This window comes from Lynx canadensis, chromosome X (assembly GCF_007474595.2).
Source record: "Lynx canadensis isolate LIC74 chromosome X, mLynCan4.pri.v2, whole genome shotgun sequence".
NCBI classification, from domain to species: Eukaryota; Metazoa; Chordata; class Mammalia; order Carnivora; family Felidae; genus Lynx; species Lynx canadensis.
In genome coordinates this window covers 85962609-85983893 of record NC_044321.2, presented here as the reverse complement: position 1 = coordinate 85983893, position 21285 = coordinate 85962609, and the positions used below count along the sequence as shown (strand labels likewise).

The 21285-nt window shown below is 43.3% G+C and overlaps 1 protein-coding gene across 3 annotated transcripts in view; it reads left to right on the top strand.

Moving 5' to 3' along the window:
* COL4A6 (collagen type IV alpha 6 chain) overlaps positions 1 to 21285 on the top strand; it is a 318514-nt gene that overhangs the window by 266454 nt on the left and 30775 nt on the right. For all 3 annotated transcript variants that reach the window (XM_030305618.1, XM_030305619.1, XM_030305620.1), the window contains exons 14-23: positions 5192 to 5251; positions 6295 to 6339; positions 6821 to 6874; positions 8344 to 8413; positions 9380 to 9487; positions 10394 to 10534; positions 11388 to 11492; positions 13274 to 13434; positions 13936 to 14115; positions 14676 to 14859. In XM_030305618.1, coding sequence (XP_030161478.1) covers positions 5192 to 5251; positions 6295 to 6339; positions 6821 to 6874; positions 8344 to 8413; positions 9380 to 9487; positions 10394 to 10534; positions 11388 to 11492; positions 13274 to 13434; positions 13936 to 14115; positions 14676 to 14859 — 1108 coding nt within the window. The remainder of the gene's footprint in view (positions 1 to 5191; positions 5252 to 6294; positions 6340 to 6820; positions 6875 to 8343; positions 8414 to 9379; positions 9488 to 10393; positions 10535 to 11387; positions 11493 to 13273; positions 13435 to 13935; positions 14116 to 14675; positions 14860 to 21285) is intronic.

Here is a 21285-nt window from a genome sequence, read left to right as displayed (position 1 = left end):
CCAATGAATCAGAAAGGAGGAGAACCCCGAAGTTAGACACAGGACATGTAGACTTCAGATCCAGGTCCAGCTCTGGAAACTTTTCAAGTCTCCGAGCCTCTCTGTATATCTGTAACATGGCAATGGTCATATCTACTATTTTGAGGCCCAACTCACAATATATGTGACATTTCTTTACAAAGTATAAAGCTGTGCTGTCCAATATTATAACCACTAACCACATGTAGCCACCAAGCCTTGAAATATGGCTTGTCTGAAATGAGATATACTGCAATTGTAAAGTACACATGGATTTCAAAAACTAGGTATGAGAAAAATGATCTAAACTAACTTATTAATGGGGTGCCTGGGTAGCTCAGTCAGTTAAGCATCTAACTCTCGATATCAATTCAGGTCTTGATCTCACGGTTTTAATTTCAAGCCCCATGTTGGGCTCCACACTGGGTATGGAGCCTACTTAAAAAAATCTCATTAATATTTTTTACTTCAATGTCAAAATGACAATATTTATGATATATTTTGTTATATAAAATGTTATTAAAATTAATGTCACCAATTTCTTTTGCTTTTATAATGTAGTTACTAGAAAAGTTAAAATAATGTAGTAGCTCACGTATTTCTTTTTTTGAAAAAAAATTTTGGGGGTGCCTGCGTGGCTCAGTTGGTTAAGTGTCCAACTTCAGCTCAGGTCATGATCTCACGGTTTGTGAGTTGGAGCCCTGTGTCGGGCTCTGTGCTGACAGCTCAGAGCCTGGAGCCTGCTTCGGATTCTGTGTCTCCTCTCTCTGTCCCTCCACCCCTTGTGCTCTGTCTCTCAAAAAGAAATCAACATAAATTTTTTTTTAATGTTTATTCATTTTTGAGAGAAAGAGAGAGACAGACCGTGAATGAGGAGGGGCACAGAGTGAGGGAGACACAGAATCCAAAGCAGGTTATGGGCTCCGAGCTGTCAGCACAGAACTCGATGCAGGGCTCGAACTCATGAACCATGAGATCATGACCTGAGCCAAAGTCGGACGCTTAACTGACTGAACCACCCAGGTGCCCCAGTAGCTCACATATTTCTATTGGATAGCACAAATACAAAATACTTTGCAAGTGGGTTGGGAAACAAGGTTTGTACTTTCCTTTATGAGCATTGTACATAGACTCTAATCACCTCACATCATCCCCAAGAGGTAAGTAAGGTGGGATGGGCTTATCTCCCTGTAATGAAAAGGAAACCATGGCTTGAATGGATGAAGAGGCATGTCCAGAGTCACACATCAAGTCATTAGCAGAGTTGAGACTGGAATCCAAGTTTCTCAAAAGCTAGCCAATTCATACTGCCTTTATCATACTGCTCCCTACAGTCTAGTTCGTTCTTCTCGTGGTGGTGGATTTTATGATATCTGGTGTTATTGGGTTCTCTGGCTCATGCTCCCTCCCTCCGATTTCCTCCCATTCCTGTTGTGCCTCAGAGGACTTCCTCTACTACGGTTTCACCCCATTCCCTTTTGTTCCGTAAAAGAAAGGGAGACTGACTGACAAGAATGCACAGTGATAAACTGCAATACCATTTCAAGCTCAGCATTTCTGGGGTTTCACTGTGTAGACTGCAAAATAGAAACCTCAGTTGACTGTAAAGACATCCAAGCTGGAAAATACCTCCCTTCATGTGGCACAGAATATTTTCAGAGAGTGGAAGTCAAGAACCCAGAGATCTCAGCCCACTTTGACATGGATTTGATGTAAGACCCTGGGCAAATCATTCTTTCTTCTAATATGTCTGTCTGCCTAATGGGAACATTCGCAGGCACCTTATGTGCCTTCTGACAGAATGGTTGTAAGAAGAAAGATGGTAACGTGTTTGAGATGCTCTAGGCTTTCCAGAGGAAACACACTTCTCAAATCCAAAACCTGCACATCAGCTTTCAATTATCTACAGTCACTGAGAAACATGGCAGCACTGAGGATATAAATCTCTAGGGAATTCAAAAATGTTTTCTTTAAGCATTTGTTTCCTTTCCATCCAAACCCAAATCTTTGCAAGAGCTGCTGACAAATGGCCAACCTGACAAATGTATGTGTCACCTTCTTTGTCTTGTCCCCTCTGGCAGGATCAAACATCTCTGATTTTCTGGCTCAGTCCCAGCTTCACACATTTTGCCATGTTGTCCCCAGCAGTTGTGGGCACAGGTACTCTCATGGAGAGCATCAGAGAGAATCTTATACCTGTGTGCCCTGTGTCCAGGGAACCAGCAAACACAGGGTAAGGCAGAATGGAAGAGATAAGCGGGGGGGTGGGGGGAAAGAAAAGAGGAAACTGTCAAATCCTGAGGAACCTATTGAGTAGATCTGAGGCAACTACTGGACCCGTGGGGTGCTCCTTCAACTGAGCACCAGGCTTTCCAGGCCCTTCAGGTAGGTCCTTTGGAGGAGGGGCCCCAGCTTGACAGACTTAAGCTGGGCCCTGGGCCCTGGTGCCCTGAGAGCTATAGCAGCCCTGAGACCTGCGCAGGGTTTAGAAAGACATTTGACATTTCCGACCCCTCATGTTTCCAATCTCAAGTGACCCTTGCAGTGCTGAGCAGAATGGATTTCTGTAGTTTGGCTTCCAAAATGTTACCACAGATCACTCCCCGCCCCTCCCCCATGGCCTCATTCCCCCTCAACTATGTGCTTCAGCCTCCCCCATGCCTTTCCCAGTTAAAGAAGCTGCCCTGGTTGTGGAGGTGGGTCTAGCCATGTCCACCGCTTTGGCTGGGACCGAGGGGAGCCTGCTTGGTCTTGAGGGGAGAAGCTCGAGAGGAGGATGACTATACGGTGGCCTGCCTCTCTGATGAGCCTGCCTCTGAGGGCCCGTGGCCAAAGTGGCCTTCACTGGGCCTGGGGGCTGACACCCCCTGCTTCCGGCCTAGTGTTTGAAGCTTGTCTTTTTCTTGCACCGCCCTCCTCTCCCCTGCCTCAGTGACTATGGCACCCCCCACTTACTGCAGGCCACGTGACTGACGTTGAGTTTTTGCAGAGCCACTAACAACCTTGAACCAAAAATGAACAGCTAAGCCAGTGCTCTAGTGAGGTTTTCCTGGACATTGGTAAGAAGAGGTATGGGAGCAGTGGATGCAGGACAGCTTATGACGAGGACTGACTGTGACAGGGTTAGGGCCCAGGACATCTTTCTAGAACAGCTTGTTCAGCAGGGCCCTGTATAGTACCTCCTGTACTGGGAGACAAGCTAAGCCTACATCCCAATATCTTGCCAAGTCATGTATGGTTTATTGGCTTTAACCACCACCACCCCCCGCCCCCCCCCACACACACAAATAAGTTTCTTTGATTTTGTCCTTTTTAAACTTTTTGGGTATTTATTTTTGTTCACATGGTAGCACAAGCTCTCTGAGAGAGCAAGAGTCCTGATACACTTTCTGCTTTCTGAAGAAGGAGGACAAAGTCCCGTTGTCTTTCCAACTACAGGCAAGATAGGTGGAGAGTGTGAGACAGTTCCTGGACAGTTCTCGGACATGCTTCACTTTTTGCAACAGTTTTGGTCTCCGGGTCATTCTTTTTAATTCAACAAGTATGTATGCAACCACCTTGTGTGTGTTCAGTCTGCAGAGTAACATGTCTTGGAGGAGATGGAAGTGAGTGTGACATAGACCTCCTGCTTACAAACTTTCATACATTTAAGTGCTGTAAGAGTCTGGGGCAGTGTGGGCTGCTATAGCTTCCATGGCCAGACCAGAGAAAGCTGCATGATATTTGGCTTCAGAGACCCATAGACAGATTCCACCAGGTGGCAGCATGCCTTGGTTTCCCATTTGAGATGCAGAACAGATTTCAAGTAAGTTTGAGTTCATTTGACGCATAGGCCTTTCAAATAGAAATCCTATTCAGCATGAGGTCTGACCCAGTTGACACACAACTATTGACGTAGAAAAAAGAAAGGCGAGAAGGAACCAAAGCTTGCTTTGAACTAGACCCTTCACAGATGCACACTCGACCCCGCAATAAAAAAGACACACACACACACACACACACAAAAAAAAAAAAAAAAAAACACATTAAAAAACAAAACAAAACAAACACAACTTGGGCCTACAAAGCTAAGGTTTGTTCAGCCAGCTTTCAGTACCCATGGGAGTGCTCTGAGTATGTAAGAAGAAGGAAAAACTCTAAGTGGGATTAAAGCAGAGCCTGCATAACCAGCTGAGCCAGGTCACATCAAGAGGACAACAGGAGACATGCCACAACATTTACCATCTTTTACAAGCTTACATTTGAGAAAGAATCACTGCTTCCTTTACTCTTACAATAGGCATGAATGTTGTTTGCCAAAATCTATGCTCCAGAAAGTCCAATTTTAAACAGTAACAACAAAATGGCCTTGATGAGGTTTGCCATGAAAGACTCTATCCACTTTAATAATGAACTTTTCTGTATCTCAAGGGCCCAGAATATGCTTGCCTTGGACCCAGAGGGAAGTAAGCTTTTCTCACTCAGTCTGCTCTTTGGATTTCTGCTTGTCCCCAAGTCAGGTCTATGACTGAAAGTCTTCAGTCTTTGAGCAGGGCAAGAGGGATTGAATACCATCTCATAGTGCCCTTCAGAGTACTGCTAGGGTCTGCAGGGTTCTAGACCACACCTAGAAAGAAATAATCCTTCCCACTGAAGAGAATGACACAGTCATCATGTCTCCAGAGGGCAAAAGCTCTTCCCTCTAGTATCGACCCCCAACAATTAACAAAATTCTCCATCTGTGGGTCAAAGAAATGAGTTCCTAGGTGATGGAAGACAGTCTATTCTCAAGGAAAGGGCCCTGGAATGGAAATTTGAAGACCTGGCCATCTCATTGATTCTGTAACCCATATGACATGCTTAACCCTTCTGAATGTTAGTGTTACCATCTGTAAAACCAATGAGGTTAGATATTTAATCATTTTTATGCTGTCAGTCCATGTTGCTATGAATACATGTACTAGTGTTTAGGGGAACATGACATTACTTCTAAAACCAAGAGGGAACCTTGAATCAGTGGTCCAAATTATATTCAGGACCCATGTGTTTCTCAGACAGTGACAAGAGACTCATCATGGTAAGCCTCCCCAATAGGTCAGTGGCACTGATTTAAAGTTACTTCCCTGCTTTGGATGGAGCCAGGAGACCTATGAAGAAATGGATGTTATAACTTGTGGTTTTTTTTTTCCTTTAGGGATTTGGAACTGCTGGAGAAAAGGGTGAAAAGGGAATCCCTGGTTTGCCAGGACCTAGGGTATGAACCTGGAATGTTGCTTGCCTAAGTCTGTCAAGTCACCCAATCCATATTTTTTTGTCCTGTTTGCATCTTTATGTTATGTAACCTGATGGCCACCAAAGCTTCTTTTATTTCTCTTCCTCAGCCCTCTGACAGGTCTCTATGATCTCCTCCTTTTCACTTTGCCCCATTTCCTTGACTTAGTGGCTCCTTTGAATAAGGAATGGCTCCTCAGCCTACTTACTCTCTTTGTTGTCGTACATAATTATCTTCTGGGCTAAAAATGGTGTGAGTGTTGTCTTGTTTTAATTATATTTTATCCTGAGGGAATGTGGGCAAGAGTGTGGGTGTTGCAGGAATGGAAGAAAGAGGGCCAAGTACAGTCTTTATAGGACAGAAACAAGCCTGGGATGTTCTAGAACATAGTGATGTTTGCAATCAACAATTTCTGATAATAAGCTCAATTCAAGTGAAGAAATAATTGTTAGCCTCGGTAATTTTAAGTGTTTCAGTCACTTAGATGTTGGGCTGTAAGCAATTGGCCAACCTTTAGCCTTAAAGAAGTCATATTTTAGAAAATTATGATTTTAGTGTGATCATAAATCTTGTTAAGAGTATTTTGAATATTCAGCAGTGTTCACCCATTACCCCACCATTTCTTCCTCTACTTTACTCTCTTGTCTTGAAAAGACATAATCACCAACCAAGAATGCATTTGGGGTGAGAGACAAGAGGCCCTCCCACAATCTATTTAAAAAGTCTCATGACTTGGAACTAATGCACACTAAGTATAATACCACCCATCCCTTCTACCAAATTCCATCTAGTACTTAAAATGTTTCCATTTGTTTAGCTCTTTAAAAATGCTCTGTGTGGTTATTCACCCTGATGGATTAGTGCTTGGAAGAAAAGTCATTAAGCCATGTCTAGGAACATTCTCTTACCTGATTTTAGGATAGGCAAAATCCTGAACTCAGTTGGATAGCTTTGTTATATAAGTCTATTGGCTTTTTCTAGTGTGGGCTATTAATCTTTCTAAGGTGCCTCCATTCTCTTTACAGGGTCCCATGGGTTTAGAAGGACTCCGAGGCCCCCCAGGGAGTCAGGTATTTTGGTTAATATCATTAAAAGCCCACATGTAAAGTCATAATTAAAAGGCCCTCTTGCTTTACTTAATGTGGCCATCAGTCCAAAGGGAATCACTGCTTATAATACAAAGTATCTACCTCTCTTTGGTATAATCTCAGCCACTATCTTCTTTTGACCCAAGAAGCAGAGTCTCCAGTGCTACCAATCCAGTGCCGTACCATGGTCATACTTACTTATTACGTTATCAGGGTCTAGCAAGGCCAGCCTGCTTGTATTCATCTCTAGCCGGTGGCCCTTGTACCTCCTAAGATGCAAGGTGGCTACCTTGTCCATATTGCCTTCTGGAACCTTTTACACCCTCCAGAGTCAGGTAGACTCCTGGAATACTCTGGCATGCCAGCCAACGTCCCTGTGCCATTTGCCCTGGCCTCGTCCAAAGACCAGTCCCCCGTATGCTCTTAGACATTTGACTTAGTTGTAACTATGTTTCTGTCGCAGGGCAAGAAAGGGTCCTCAGGTTTCCCTGGATTTAATGGATTTCCAGGAATTAAGGTAATGTTGTTGGGAAGTGAAAATCCTGGATTGGGGAGGTGGAAGAGTGAAAAATTACCATAAATGCTGTTTAGTCCATTTGGCTGCTATAAGAAAATATCACAGACTGGGTGACTTATAAACAACAGAAAATTATTTCTCACAGTTTTGAGAAGCCCGAGATCATGGTGCCAGAATGGTTGGGTGAGGGTCCTCTTCCATGTCACTGACTTCTCACTGTGTCCTCACATGGTGGAAGGGGCAAGCTAGCTCTCTTGGCCTTTTCTTATAAGGGCATTAGTCCTCTTAAGGGCATTAGCTCCACCCTTATGACCTGATCACTTCCCAAAGATGCCACATCCTAATACCATCACCTTGGGCATTAGGTTTTCAAAATGAATTGAGGGCGGGGCAGGGGGAAGGAGGACACAAACTCTTGGACCTTAACAAATGCCTACAGATGAGATGAAGTATTTTTTAACATTTTAAAGGTTACTCTTTTCATATGCACTTCAGTGCATGAACTACTTTTAACACACAAAGCCATTGAGCATTCCTTAGATTCCACTTGATCAATGGCAGACTAAAAGGGGGAGGCTGTGAAAGCAAATCCATCTCTACAAGGAAGAATATTCTACTACTGACATGGTTTAGAATTGCCAAATTTTTTTGGGGGGGATTGTTTTTAAATTCTCTACAGACGATGCACCCCCTCATTGCCTGTACCTAGGACAGGCAGCTCCCACCACCCTACCTGGATATGCCATTGTATCTGATTCTGATACCTGAGTCCCCCTTTTGGGGACTGAGTCACCCTTTTGGAAAGTCCTTTGACTTCCTCTGCCTGACATCATCCACTAACAAGGCCAGTGATGGTAGCAGAGTCTTAGGCCTGCTAAGTGTGCAGAGAAAATTTTGCAACTGCTCCTTCCTTTGCACCTCTTTGGTGCAGCAATGTTGTCTGTTCTTGTGACATGTTCCTCGGGTCCAGAAGCAGATTATCCTTGAGTCAGGTTGCAAAATAAAATTGAGATCCCTTGTTTTTGACAGGTTTGCAATTGAGTGTAAGGCCTCTGGCCTGCCTTATGTTGCCTTCATCTGAAATTTATTGAGCTCTGAAATTAACCTATGGACTAGTTGGCCCTGGGAATCAGGGGTTGCAGGAGGAGAAACCTTTCATTTTCCTGAAGAGTGGTTTTGAAGGCACATAGATCTTGATGGGGCGCCTGGGTGGCGCAGTTGGTTAAGCGTCCGACTTCAGCCAGGTCACGATCTCGCGGTCCGTGAGTTCGAGCCCCGCGTCAGGCTCTGGGCTGATGGCTCGGAGCCTGGAGCCTGTTTCCGATTCTGTGTCTCCCTCTCTCTCTGCCCCTCCCCCGTTCATGCTCTGTCTCTCTCTGTCCCAAAAATAAATAAAACGTTGAAGGCACATAGATCTTGAGTGATGAGGTCACAGAAATATTTGCATTTAATGCATTGAATCTTTACAGGGCGAAAAGGGTGGCATTGGCTTGCCAGGCCCAGATGTTTACATCGATACGGATGGTGCTGTGATCTCAGGTGCAACTTTTCATTGATTTGAGTGAAAAAGAAAGGACCAGGACTTAAATTCTATATTCCCTGCGATTGTGAAAAGGGTACTTTGTCAGCCACTGGATTGCTGCTAAACCCAACACCCTCAAGGGCCCCTCATGAGTCCTGTACTTAGAAAATTGAACTCCAATGTCTTTGGGCAAAGAAGTCAAGCCCTATGCTTCATGTTTGTGTTGGGTCCACTAAGACTAGGATTTGGGTCAGACTGGGCCTGAATTTGCTGAAAATTGTTCTCTTAAAGATGCTTAGGGAAGGATTGGTATCCTCCCCAGCCAGGCTGACTGCAGCCTTGTACCATGAGACACTTGGTGTCTCATCTACATGATCCCATTCATGCTTGGGTTTGACAATTTCATAGGAGGTGGAGAAGTATCCAACTCTTTCCATTGCCTTCTCCAAACATCCATATGCCCAGTGTCTCTAACTACTCTTTGCTTGAGCAAAGGCTTCTACTATTGTACCTCTTCTACCTGAGTGTCCTAAATTATTTCTCCTCTCTCATCTTCTCTGGCCCATGCCCTAGCCAGTAAATTCATTGAAGCCAAGGTGTTAATGATCGACAGCGGCTTCTTATGTTCCACTTCCAGGGAACCTATGTGCATAATATGAGTGGTAGACTTCAACACCGTAACACAAATAGTAGACATATGATGCATGACAGCAGGTTGGTAGTAGTAGAAAAACGTTCCTAGTACTTACCAGATCTTACCATGGAAGGTAAACCCTGGCCAGACTGGTTCTGGACATTAATGGAGCCTTAGCTCAAGTGGGCCCATTATCACTGAGGCCATTAGCATCTGAGAGACCTATGAAGTACAAGAAAGGCACGTCCACCATGAGGACATCTCCTTGCAACTCCTCTTAGACATTTTGTGACATTAGTGGGCCTTCTCTGGGTTTGCTTATGGCTTTTTTCTTTCATCACAATGCCAGGTTACCCTGGAGACCCTGGTGTGCCAGGCCTCCCAGGACTTAAAGGAGATGAAGGCGTCCAGGGCCTGCCTGGACCTTCCGGCCTCCCTGGCTTGCCAGCTTTACCAGGTAAAGCAAACTAACCCACCCCCTGCACAGATCTGTCCTCCATCCATTCTTATCTGGGCATGTACCTAGCCAAAGTCAAAGGAAAGGTAAATGGTAGTCACTAAGCTCCCTACCACTGTCCCAAAGCTAATGTATATGAAGATAGGACCTGGGTGAACAGTTTTCTTTTGGCCTGAATAATGTAGCATTGCTAAACAGGCAACTCTACTGAGGTTTGTGGTAACCAGAGGGGGCCAGTGTTGGCCTGCTAGAACCCTGTCACTCTTCTGTGGATGTGCCATCCCAGCTGATGCTTGCCAGAAGGGGCCAACAAAAGCCCAGAGGAGAGTTTGTACCCAGATCCTCACTCTGTGCTTAACTCAGGCACTAAATGGCCCAGGATCCTATGGATGACACCCTTGAAACAACAATTGGAGGGGCATACCTGTATATCATTCTATAGTAGTAAATAGAGAAAGGACATGCCAGATTCTGAGAGGCCATGGTGACCCAAATATAAAGCTTCAGACATTGCTTTTAAAGGCATCAGTTTCTAAGTTCCTTGGAGATGGGCATCTGTAAGGATACCTGTGCTTTTAAAGCAGCCACTGGAGGAGGTACAGCTGATCCCACTACCAAGGTTGAAAAATCACAAAGTACAAGGCTGGAGACCAGGTTTCCCTCTCAGGTTTGCCACTAAAAAGCTTTGTGCCCTTGACCATGTTTCCTCATGACTTTGGGTCTCAACTTACTGAGGAATTAGGCTAGATGATTCCTAATGACCCCTCTAACTCTGATGCAAGAGAAGGGCAAATGCTTTTCCAAATTCTTCCCTTGGAGTTAGTTTCCAATGTATGCCACTGATTGCAATGCCCCTGAAGAGTAGGGTGACATGAGTAGCATTATTGTGTGGGCTTATTCTTCCAGGTGTCCCAGGTGCCCTAGGGCACCAAGGAGTTCCAGGTCTCAAGGGAGACAAAGGAAACCCAGGCCGCACCACAGTTGGGGTAGCTGGCCCCCCTGGCAGAGGCGGTTTGCCAGGCTTACCAGGCCTAGCAGGCCCACCTGGTAAGTCATTCATTTTTCTCTTTGGTGTTGAGACTCAGGTGTGACCCAGATGGCAGAACACTCATGATTTTTGAGGGAGAGAGCATTTCACAGGAGAAATAGCCAGGATACACAATGACTGGCAGAGGGGCAGTGACAAAGGCCTTGTTCTCTCTGAGTCAGAGTCTTCTTCTACAGGTTAATGACCACAGCACTCAGAGTGCTCATCAAGAAAAAAGCAAGCTAAGGCCACCTCAATAACCAAACACTATCTAGTTCCTTCCAATTTCTGTACTCATTTCATTCCACCCTCCACTGTTCTCAGCCCCTTGGCCTCTGGTCTTGCAGCTCATGATGAAGCAACATTGGCTCCTTCAAGCTCCAGTGGGGTGGGCTGAGAGCCTGAGAAATGGAAAGCCAAGCCTGGATCCTCAAGATGGTTGCTAAAAGCCTCTACAAGGCTTATTTTCCCTAAGTCTCCTACCTGAGTATGGAATTCTAGATTCTAAGAGAAAGGCTAGAAATATGCCCAGTGTGCTTGTTTGTAATCTAAACCCCATGACTTCTGCAGCTTGCACCCATTCCCTCAAACTTTCTGGGGTAGACTTTGGGCCTGTTGGCTTACTGAAGCTATCTGGGTCATTCCTGTACCCTCACTGTCTAGTCCAGTGCCTGGAACATAGTAGACCTTCTGTAAGCAGTAGTAGAATGAATAGAGTCAATAAAGGATAAGACTTGCTACAGACTTTGGGTCCCTGTGTCTGCTTCAGTTGTTTAGCCTCAAGGATGCTTAGTCCTTAGTGACTGAGCTGCTGTGCTGAGTCATGTGAGTCTAGGCTCGTGTGAGGTCCTTTATGCTTCCTTTGTCCTGAAGGTCGAACATTTGAGACTGGAACACTACAGAATACAGAGCCAGGGTTCCCTGGTCTCCGAGGAGAACGAGGTCCAAAAGGAAACCCAGGCCTCAAAGGAATAAAAGGTAATTTTGTCCCCTTGGGTTTCTTTGCTCCCCACACTCCTTGCAGAAAGCTTTCCAGGGAATGAGCAAACTAACGGCCTTGGGAATGTGAACAAAAGCAATTTGGGATCTTGATCGGGGATTTGATTTTAAGATTGTTGGAAGGGCTATGTTTAGGGCTCTGAGACTGAGGTTGGAAGTTGAGGTCACATAGAACAAAGTGGCTTGCAGGCTGCTCATCCTATTGTGTCCACCTGCAGAAGCTGTTGCCGTTAACCCCAGTTATTAACCGGTACATGCGGCAACACTTTTCAGCTTGCAAGGCCAAGGATGGATGCCACTTATCATTAACTTCAGTCTGAAGGATAGGACTCTGAAAAGGTCAAGAGTTGGCACTCTGAAACAACCAACTGGCTCCAGAAAAATAACTGCATCTCCCTTCCCACCCCCCGATGTTGAAGGGCTAACTGATTATGCCAGCCTTTGGCCACACTGCTCTGTCCATCTTCTTGCTGCCTTTGGGTCATTCCTCTGTTTCATACTCTTGAGATGCAGATGCTTAAAGCTCAAATAAATCAATTCATTTTAGTTGCAGCCCAGGCCTAAGTGGAGGAAGAGGTGAAACTCTGGGCTCCAGAGAGGTTTGGGGATGGCCTAGGGAGTTCAAGTTATCTGAGATCTTTCCCCTTCTCTCACAGAGTTAACAGCTCTTCTCAGCCTCAAGCAGAGACGTCCTAACTTACTCTTCCCCTTTCTCATTACTGAGTCATAAAATGTCACTACGTAAGTATAGGAGCTAGTTGAGAAGTTTTTAAAAGTTCCATCTCTGTTGTTCAGCTGCAAGGAGGACTATTTGGAGAAAAAGGAGATGGAATTGCAAGTTTTGACTTAGGATGTTAACCTTTGCCTTTGTGTGACTCACTACAGAGCTAGTGTACTTCCAGATACCATTCTCGCTCCTGAAAAGATATAACTCTAATGCTCCCCATTCTATATTCCCATGGGACTAGAAGGTTTTCCCTAAGTCTGGAATAGTGATGGTGATTCTCAAGCTTCACTGTACATGAGAATCACCTAAGGGAGATTACTCAAAATTAGATTCTTGGTTCTGGCCTCCTGAGAGTCTGCTTTATTAGAATAGGGGTGAGGCCCAGCAAGCTGCCTTATGAACAGGCAACATAACTGACTGTGATCCATGGATCACACTTGAGAAATGCTACAGACTGTTCTTTCCGAGTTTCAGGGATTATCAATTTTCTGAAAGTAAAAAGAGGCCCTTCAGGATGTTAGGGGACCTCAGAGTCACCTACATTGGCCTAAGTTCTCATTTTCCACACCATAAGCATGGAAGGTACAGGTGGCTGGGCTATAGTGTTAGTGATTCCTTGATACCACTTCAAAGGTGCTTTGCCAAAATCCCTGTCATACATTTATTGGACATTTGTCTCTGTGTACAGAACACAAGGGAAAAGACATTATGATGAAGAGAATTTTTGAGTGGCTTAGATTCCAGATCCAAGTGGTTAGCATAGGGCACTGGTTCTTAACTCTGGCTGTACATTAATTAGACTCACTGATCGCTGGGTTGTCTCCCCTGAGACTAATGAAATCAAATCACTGGTACAAATGTACTTTGATAGAGAGTAGATCTGCTTCATAAACCTAGTTCATGTGAGTTTGTTCTCTGTGGACATTCTGATTCCCTCCAGGGAGTTGTTCAAGTCACAAATTACCACTGTTGTATCATCCTTTTTCTTAGAAAGATGGTCTATTTTGTTTAATGTTGTCTTTTTCTCCTCCAGGCGACTCAGGGTTTTGTGCTTGTGATGGCGGTGTCCCTAACATTGGACCACCTGGGGAGCCAGGCCTGCCTGGGTCACAAGGTCTCATTGGCCTTCCAGGCCTTAAAGGAACCAGAGGAGATCCAGGCCCTGGGGGTACACAGGGCCCATCAGGGACTCCAGTAAGTCTCACCAAACTTTGGCCCTGAGGGAGCAATAGGAGCTTTCCAGTGCCCCGTACTCCTCCCCAGTCACGTTCCTAAAACACAGGAAAGACAGATTGGAATAAAACAAAGCTTCAGGGTTTTGATCTGTAATATGAAAAAGTCAGACTAGCTGATCTCCAAAGTCCCTTTCTGCTTTGACCTACCTATGTTCCCTCCCTTCCCCCACTTCCTTGATCCCTCTCTTCCTTCCACAAAATTATTTGTATTTGCCTAACACTGCGCTGGGCCCTGAAGATGAAATTGAATTAAGACAGGGTTACCATCCTCAAAAATTTCAAAGATTTAGAAAGGATAAGAAAAAAAATGGGCAGTTGTAATCCCAGATGAGGAAATTATCAAGTGCCCTGAACAGTGCCAAAATGTACCCAAGGTTCTGCTTTAGGTCAGACCTATGCTAGGTACCAGAGTCCTATAATGTATACATCTCCTGATTGTTCCCTTTTGTCTGTTTTGCAGGGTTTATTTGGACCTCGGGGTCCTGCAGGCCGCAAAGGAGAGAAAGGGGAGCCAACTCGCAGTTCAAGATCAAGGATGCCAGGGGAGCGGGGTGATCCTGGCCCCCAGGGGCTCCCTGGTAAAACAGGAATCCCAGGGAAGGATGGAGTACCAGGTTTACCAGGTCTGCCAGGCCTCCCAGTAAGTTGATAGTTCCTGGGTGATAAGCTCTATAAATCCTCACATCTGACTTAGTGGGGGTCCTGATGGCCACTAACCATGAGACAGGGTAGAACATCTCCTCCCACCTCTGCCACTGAAACTCTGTGCTCTGTGCTTTTCTTTTCTGTAAAATGGGAATCTTTTTCTCAAAATGGGTCATTGCCTCATTTGAGAAATGCTAGTACCCATTGACCATATCACTGAAAATGCTTTAGCTTCTCAGTAGCTTTCCCTTGCAGGTAATCCAGCTGCTTTCTGTGACCCAACCCCTGCCAGGGACTGTTACCTTGCTCCAGTTTCCTGCCCCCTCCCCACCACTGGTCTAGAATATTTTGTATTATCAGATCATCAAGAATTGACAAACTTCATTTCCATGAACTAAATGAACTAAATCAGAGGAACTGATTGATAAACTAGAGTGACGGAGAATTTTAACAAAAAACCAAACATCGGTCACACTGGCTACCTCTTTCCTATGGTCAAACAACTCAGGATAAATCTTTAAGTTGGGATTGCATTCTTTCTTATGTGTTCTCTAGGGTGATGGTGGACAAGGCTTCCCAGGTGAGAAGGGGTTACCAGGACTTCCTGGTGAAAAAGGCCACAGTGGTCCAGCTGGTCCTCCAGGAAATGGACTGCCGGGATCTCCCGGACCTCGTGGGCTTCCTGGAGATCAAGGAATAGATGGATTACCAGGGAAGCAAGGCCTCCCTGGGCTTCCAGGTGAGTCATGGTATCAGATGGCCATGGACTTGAAAAACTGACCCCTTGTAGAGTGTAGATATGACCCAGGTACATGAAATGTGTCATAAGAAGAATTTTGGCTGGTTATAATCACTTCTTGCAATTTTTTAAGGTTTTTCATGAGGACAAAGGATCATAATTGTACATAATTGTGGTACACTTATACAGAGCAATCTAGACTTCAGTTCTACTTAGTAAAAACAAAACAAAACAAAAAAGACTTCCTAACAGCAGTCTGAAAATGTAACAGAGCTGTCTTGGGAGGTTGTGAGCTCATAATTCCTGGAAAATTTCAAGCATATGCTGGATGGCCATTTGCTACAAGTATCATTGAAGTAATGAGCAAGAGATTGGATAGGTGTCCTCTTAAGTTATATGGTACTATCATCACCAGAGAGGAACCTTTCCTTAATTCATGAGATCTCAGATTGAGAAGAGACTCTACTTGTATCTAGTCTAATCTTTATTTCATACCTTAAACCCCTCGCATTTCTATATCTTCTTTTTCTATCAGCATTTCAGGAATTGTAGGGAGTGACAGTCCTGCTTGTAGATTGTGATGGTGCTATGTTAATAAGTCACCTTCTTGCATACAGCCAGAATAGCTCTCCATCCCAACTTCTGTTTCCATTAGCGGCACCATCCTTATTGTTATCTGAAGTTTGAAAACTTGAAATTCATTTCTTATTCTTCATTTGCAGTGCTTCTTATATTCTTTCCCTCCTCTTCTTGCTACTAAGTTCTCATTGTCTCACACCTAAGCTTATCAAATACCTACATGCTTTTCAGAATAAATGGACAGTTGGAAGGAAGGATGAGTGGATGGATGAATGGATGGATGAGTGAGTGAATGACATTGGAAGTAAGGATGAGTGGATGGATGGATGGATGAGTGAGTGAATGACAAACAGCTTCCTAAGTGGTTTCTCATCCTCTACCTCCAGACTTTCCTCACTCAGTTCTGCTATGAACAATGCCACCAATTCAGTATTTGTAAAGCACTGATATCATCACGTCTCGCCGCTAGTCCAAAGCTACAAGCGGTTGCCTTTTTCTGGAATGCTCTTCCTCTTTTTTTTCTGTGCAGTCAGATTTTATCTGTCTTTCAGGGTACACACCTACTTCTCCACTAAACCTTCTCTTGACCTCCACAACATATACCATTTCCTCTTAAATTACATGTTTTCTTCCATTAATGCTTTTAGTTTTCCCAACTGCTTTGTAAGTGTCTGGATACTAAAGAAGGCAATTCTTTTTAGCATTTCTCAATTTGCCTAGTATAGTGTAATGTTCCATAAGATACTAATATATACTCACAGAAGAAAAGGGCTTCTCAATAACCAAGGGGCTATTTCTTAGACCTATTTCTTCTCACTCTACCTTGTCACTTTGAAGAATTACCAAAAAAGAAGACAGAAACCAGGTCTTGTCATGTTTATTGACTTTAAAATCTACTTTCATGTGTTGGCATACCAAGGATGATAGTATATGTTAAAAATTGATGATTCAAGATTCTTAAACCCAAGTTGTATTTCAGTTTACAAAACCCTGAAGGCTGTGAGGAATTTTATCAAACTAAAGTATTGTACTTTTGGAAGTCCTAGCTTTGCCTCCATCTCTGTTCCCAGAGATATTATTCATGGTCATTCCACTACCCCTGTGCCAATTGGGTCTTTATTCTAGGCCAACCATTTCTGTAGGCAACTGGGTTTTAAACTGAGTTATAAACTGAGTTACCTATATACTTACACACACTCAAATCTGGCTATTATCAACATTCTGACTGCTTGAAAACAGGCTGAGTCAACAGAAGGAGGCCCATGGGACCATTTGTATCCTAAACTTCACTAGGCCCCAGACACAGAAAGTTCTTAGGAATATAGTGATATAGTAAGCTCTAGCCTGAGAGATACCTTATGCAGAAAATGTTCTTGTTGTAGTACCAAGACTTTCCAAAAAATTACTTCCGATAAGAGCATTAGCTTTCTTTTTCTTTCCATGGCAACCACATATAACTCCTCAAACCTATCTTTTTTTTCCACACAATTTTTTTTTTATGAAATTTATTGACAAATTGGTTTCCATACAACACCCAGTGCTCATCCCAAAAGGTGCCCTCCTCAATACCCATCACCCACCCTCCCCTCCCTCCCACCCCCCATCAACCCTCAGTTTGTTCTCAGTTTTTAACAGTCTCTTATGCTTTGGCTCTCTCCCACTCTAACCTCTTTTTTTTTTTTTTCCTTCCCCTCCCCCATGGGTTCCTGTTAAGTTTCTCAGGATCCACATAAGAGTGAAACCATATGGTATCTGTCTTTCTCTGTATGGCTTATTTCACTTAGCATTACACTCTCCAGTTCCATCCACGTTGCTTCAAAGGGCCATATTTCATTTTTTCTCATTGCCACATAGTACTCCATTGTGTATATATACCACAATTTCTTTATCCATTCATCAGTTGATGGACATTTAGGCTCTTTCCATAATTTGGCTATTGTTGACAGTGCTGCTATGAACATTGGGGTACAAGTGCCCCTATGCATCAGTACTCCTGTATCCCTTGGGTAAATTCCTAGCAGTGCTATTGCTGGGTCATAGGGTAGGTCTATTTTTAATTTTCTGAGGAACCTCCACACTGCTTTCCAGAGCGGCTGCACCAATTTGCATTCCCACCAACAGTGCAAGAGGGTTCCCGTTTCTCCACATCCTCTCCAGCATCTATAGTCTCCTGATTGGTTCATTTTGGCCACTCTGACTGGCGTGAGGTGATACCTGAGTGTGGTTTTGATTTGTATTTCCCTGATAAGGAGCGACGCTGAACATCTTTTCATGTGCCTGTTGGCCATCTGGATGTCTTCTTTAGAGAAGTGTCTATTCATGTTTTCTGCCCATTTCTTCACTGGGTTATTTGTTTTTCGGGTGTGGAGTTTGGTGAGCTCTTTATAGATTTTAGATACTAGCCCTTTGTCCGATATGTCATTTGCAAATATCTTTTCCCATTCCGTTGGTTGCCTTTTAGTTTTGTTGGTTGTTTCCTTTGCTGTGCAGAAGCTTTTTATCTTCATAAGGTCCCAGGAATTCACTTTTGCTTTTAATTCCCTTGCCTTTGGGGATGTGTCGAGTAAGAGATTGCTACGGCTGAGGTCAGAGAGGTCTTTTCCTGCTTTCTCCTCTAAGGTTCTGATGGTTTCCTGTCTCACATTTAGGTCCTTTATCCATTTTGAGTTTATTTTTGTAAATGGTGTGAGAAAGTGGTCTAGTTTCAACCTTCTGCATGTTGCTGTCCAGTTCTCCCAGCACCATTTGTTAAAGAGGCTGTCTTTTTTCCATTGGATGTTCTTTCCTGCTTTGTCAAAGATGAGTTGGCCATACGTTTGTGGGTCTAGTTCTGGGGTTTCTATTCTATTCCATTGGTCTGTGTGTCTGTTTTTGTGCCAATACCATGCTGTCTTGATGATGACAGCTTTGTAGTAGAGGCTAAAGTCTGGGATTGTGATGCCTCCTACTTTGGTCTTCTTCTTCAAAATTCCTTTGGCTATTCGGGGCCTTTTGTGGTTCCATATGAATTTTAGGATTGCTTGTTCTAATTTCGAGAAGAATGCTGGTGCAATTTTGATTGGGATTGCATTGAATGTGTAGATAGCTTTGGGTAGTATTGACATTTTGACAATATTTATTTTTCCAATCCATGAGCAGGGAATGTCTTTCCATTTCTTTAAGTCTTCTTCAATTACCTTCATAAGCTTTCTATAGTTTTCAGCATACAGATCCTTTACATCTTTGGTTAGATTTATTCCTAGGTATTTTATGCTTCTTGGTGCAATTGTGAATGGGATCATTTTCTTTATTTGTCTTTCTGTTGCTTCATTGTTAGTGTATAAGAATGCAACTGATTTCTGGACATTGATTTTGTATCCTGCAACTTTGCTGAATTCATGTATCAGTTCTAGCAGACTTTTGGTGGAGTCTATCGGATTTTCCATGTATAATATCATGTCATCTGCAAAAAGCGAAAGCTTGACTTCATCTTTGCCAATTTTGATGCCTTTGATTTCCTTTTGTTGTCTGATTGCTGATGCTAGAACTTCCAGCACTATGTTAAACAACAGCGGTGAGAGTGGGCATCCCTGTCGTGTTCCTGATCTCAGGGAAAAAGCTCTCAGTTTTTCCCCGTTGAGGATGATGTTAGCTGTGGGCTTTTCATAAATGGCTTTTATGATCTTTAAGTATGTTCCTTCTATCCCGACTTTCTCAAGGGTTTTTATTAAGAAAGGGTGCTGGATTTTGTCAAAGGCCTTTTCTGCATCGATTGACAGGATCATATGGTTCTTCTCTTTTTTTTTGTTAATGTGATGGATCACGTTGATTGATTTGCGAATGTTGAACCAGCCCTGCATCCCAGGAATGAATCCCACTTGATCATGGTGAATAATTCTTTTTATATGCCGTTGAATTCGATTTGCTAGTATCTTATTGAGAATTTTTGCATCCATATTCATCAGGGATATTGGCCTGTAGTTCTCTTTTTTTACTGGGTCTCTGTCTGGTTTAGGAATCAAAGTAATACTGGCTTCATAGAATGAGTCTGGAAGTTTTCCTTCCCTTTCTATTTCTTGGAATAGCTTGAGAAGGATAGGTATTATCTCTGCTTTAAATGTCTGGTAGAACTCCCCTGGGAAGCCATCTGGTCCTGGACTCTTATTTGTTGGGAGATTTTTGATAACCGATTCAATTTCTTCGCTGGTTATGGGTCTGTTCAAGCTTTCTATTTCCTCCTGATTGAGTTTTGGAAGAGTGTGGGTGTTCAGGAATGTGTCCATTTCTTCCAGGTTGTCCAATTTGTTGGCATATAATTTTTCATAGTATTCCCTGATAATTGTTTGTATCTCTGAGGGATTGGTTGTAATAATTCCATTTTCATTCATGATTTTATCTATTTGGGTCATCTCCCTTTTCTTTTTGAGAAGCCTGGCTAGAGGTTTGTCAATTTTGTTAATTTTTTCAAAAAACCAACTCTTGGTTTCGTTGATCTGCTCTACAGTTTTTTTAGATTCTATATTGTTTATTTCTGCTCTGATCTTTATTATTTCTCTTCTTCTGCTGGGTTTAGGCTGCCTTTGCTGTTCTGCTTCTATTTCCTTTAGGTGTGCTGTTAGATTTTGTATTTGGGATTTTTCTTGTTTCTTGAGATAGGCCTGGATTGCAATGTATTTTCCTCTCAGGACTGCCTTCGCTGCGTCCCAAAGCGTTTGGATTGTTGTATTTTCATTTTCGTTTGTTTGCATATATTTTTTGATTTCTTCTCTAATTGCCTGGTTGACCCACTCATTCGTTAGTAGGGTGTTCTTTAACCTCCACGCTTTTGGAGGTTTTCCAGACTTTTTCCTGTGGTTGATTTCAAGCTTCATAGCATTGTGGTCTGAAAGTATGCATGGTATAATTTCAATTCTTGTAAACTTATGAAGGGCTGTTTTGTGACCCAGTATATGATCTATCTTGGAGAATGTTCCATGTGCACTCGAGAAGAAAGTATATTCTGTTGCTTTGCGATGCAGAGTTCTAAATATATCTGTCAAGTCCATCTGATCCAATGTCTCATTCAGGGCCCTTGTTTCTTTATTGACCGTGTGTCTAGATGATCTATCCATTTCTGTAAGTGGGGTGTTAAAGTCCCCTGCAATTACCACATTCTTATCAATAAGGTTGCTTCTGTTTATGAGTAATTGTTTTATATACTTGGGGGCTCCGGTATTCGGCGCATAGACATTTATAATTGTTAGCTCTTCCTGATGGATAGACCCTGTAACTATTATATAATGTCCTTCTTCATCTCTTGTTACAGCCTTTAATTTAAAGTCTAGTTTGTCTGATATAAGTATGGCTACTCCAGCTTTCTTTTGGCTTCCAGTAGCATGATAAATAGTTCTCCATCCCCTCACTCTGAATCTAAAGGTGTCCTCAGGTCTAAAATGAGTCTCTTGTAGACAGCAAATAGATGGGTCTTGTTTTTTTTATCCATTCTGATACCCTATGTCTTTTGGTTGGCGCATTTAATCCGTTTACATTCAGTGTTATTATAGAAAGATACGGGTTTAGAGTCATTGTGATGTCTGTATGTTTTATGCTTGTAGTGATGTCTCTGGTACTTTGTCTCACAGGGTCCCCCTTAGGATCTCTTGTAGGGCTGGTTTAGTGGTGACAAATTCCTTCAGTTTTTGTTTGTTTGGGAAGACCTTTATCTCTCCTTCTATTCTAAATGACAGACTTGCTGGATAAAGGATTCTCGGCTGCATATTTTTGCTGTCTAGCACCCTGAAAATCTCGTGCCAATTCTTTCTGGCCTGCCAAGTTTCAAAAGAGAGATCAGTCACGAGTCTTATAGGTCTCCCTTTATATGTGAGGGCA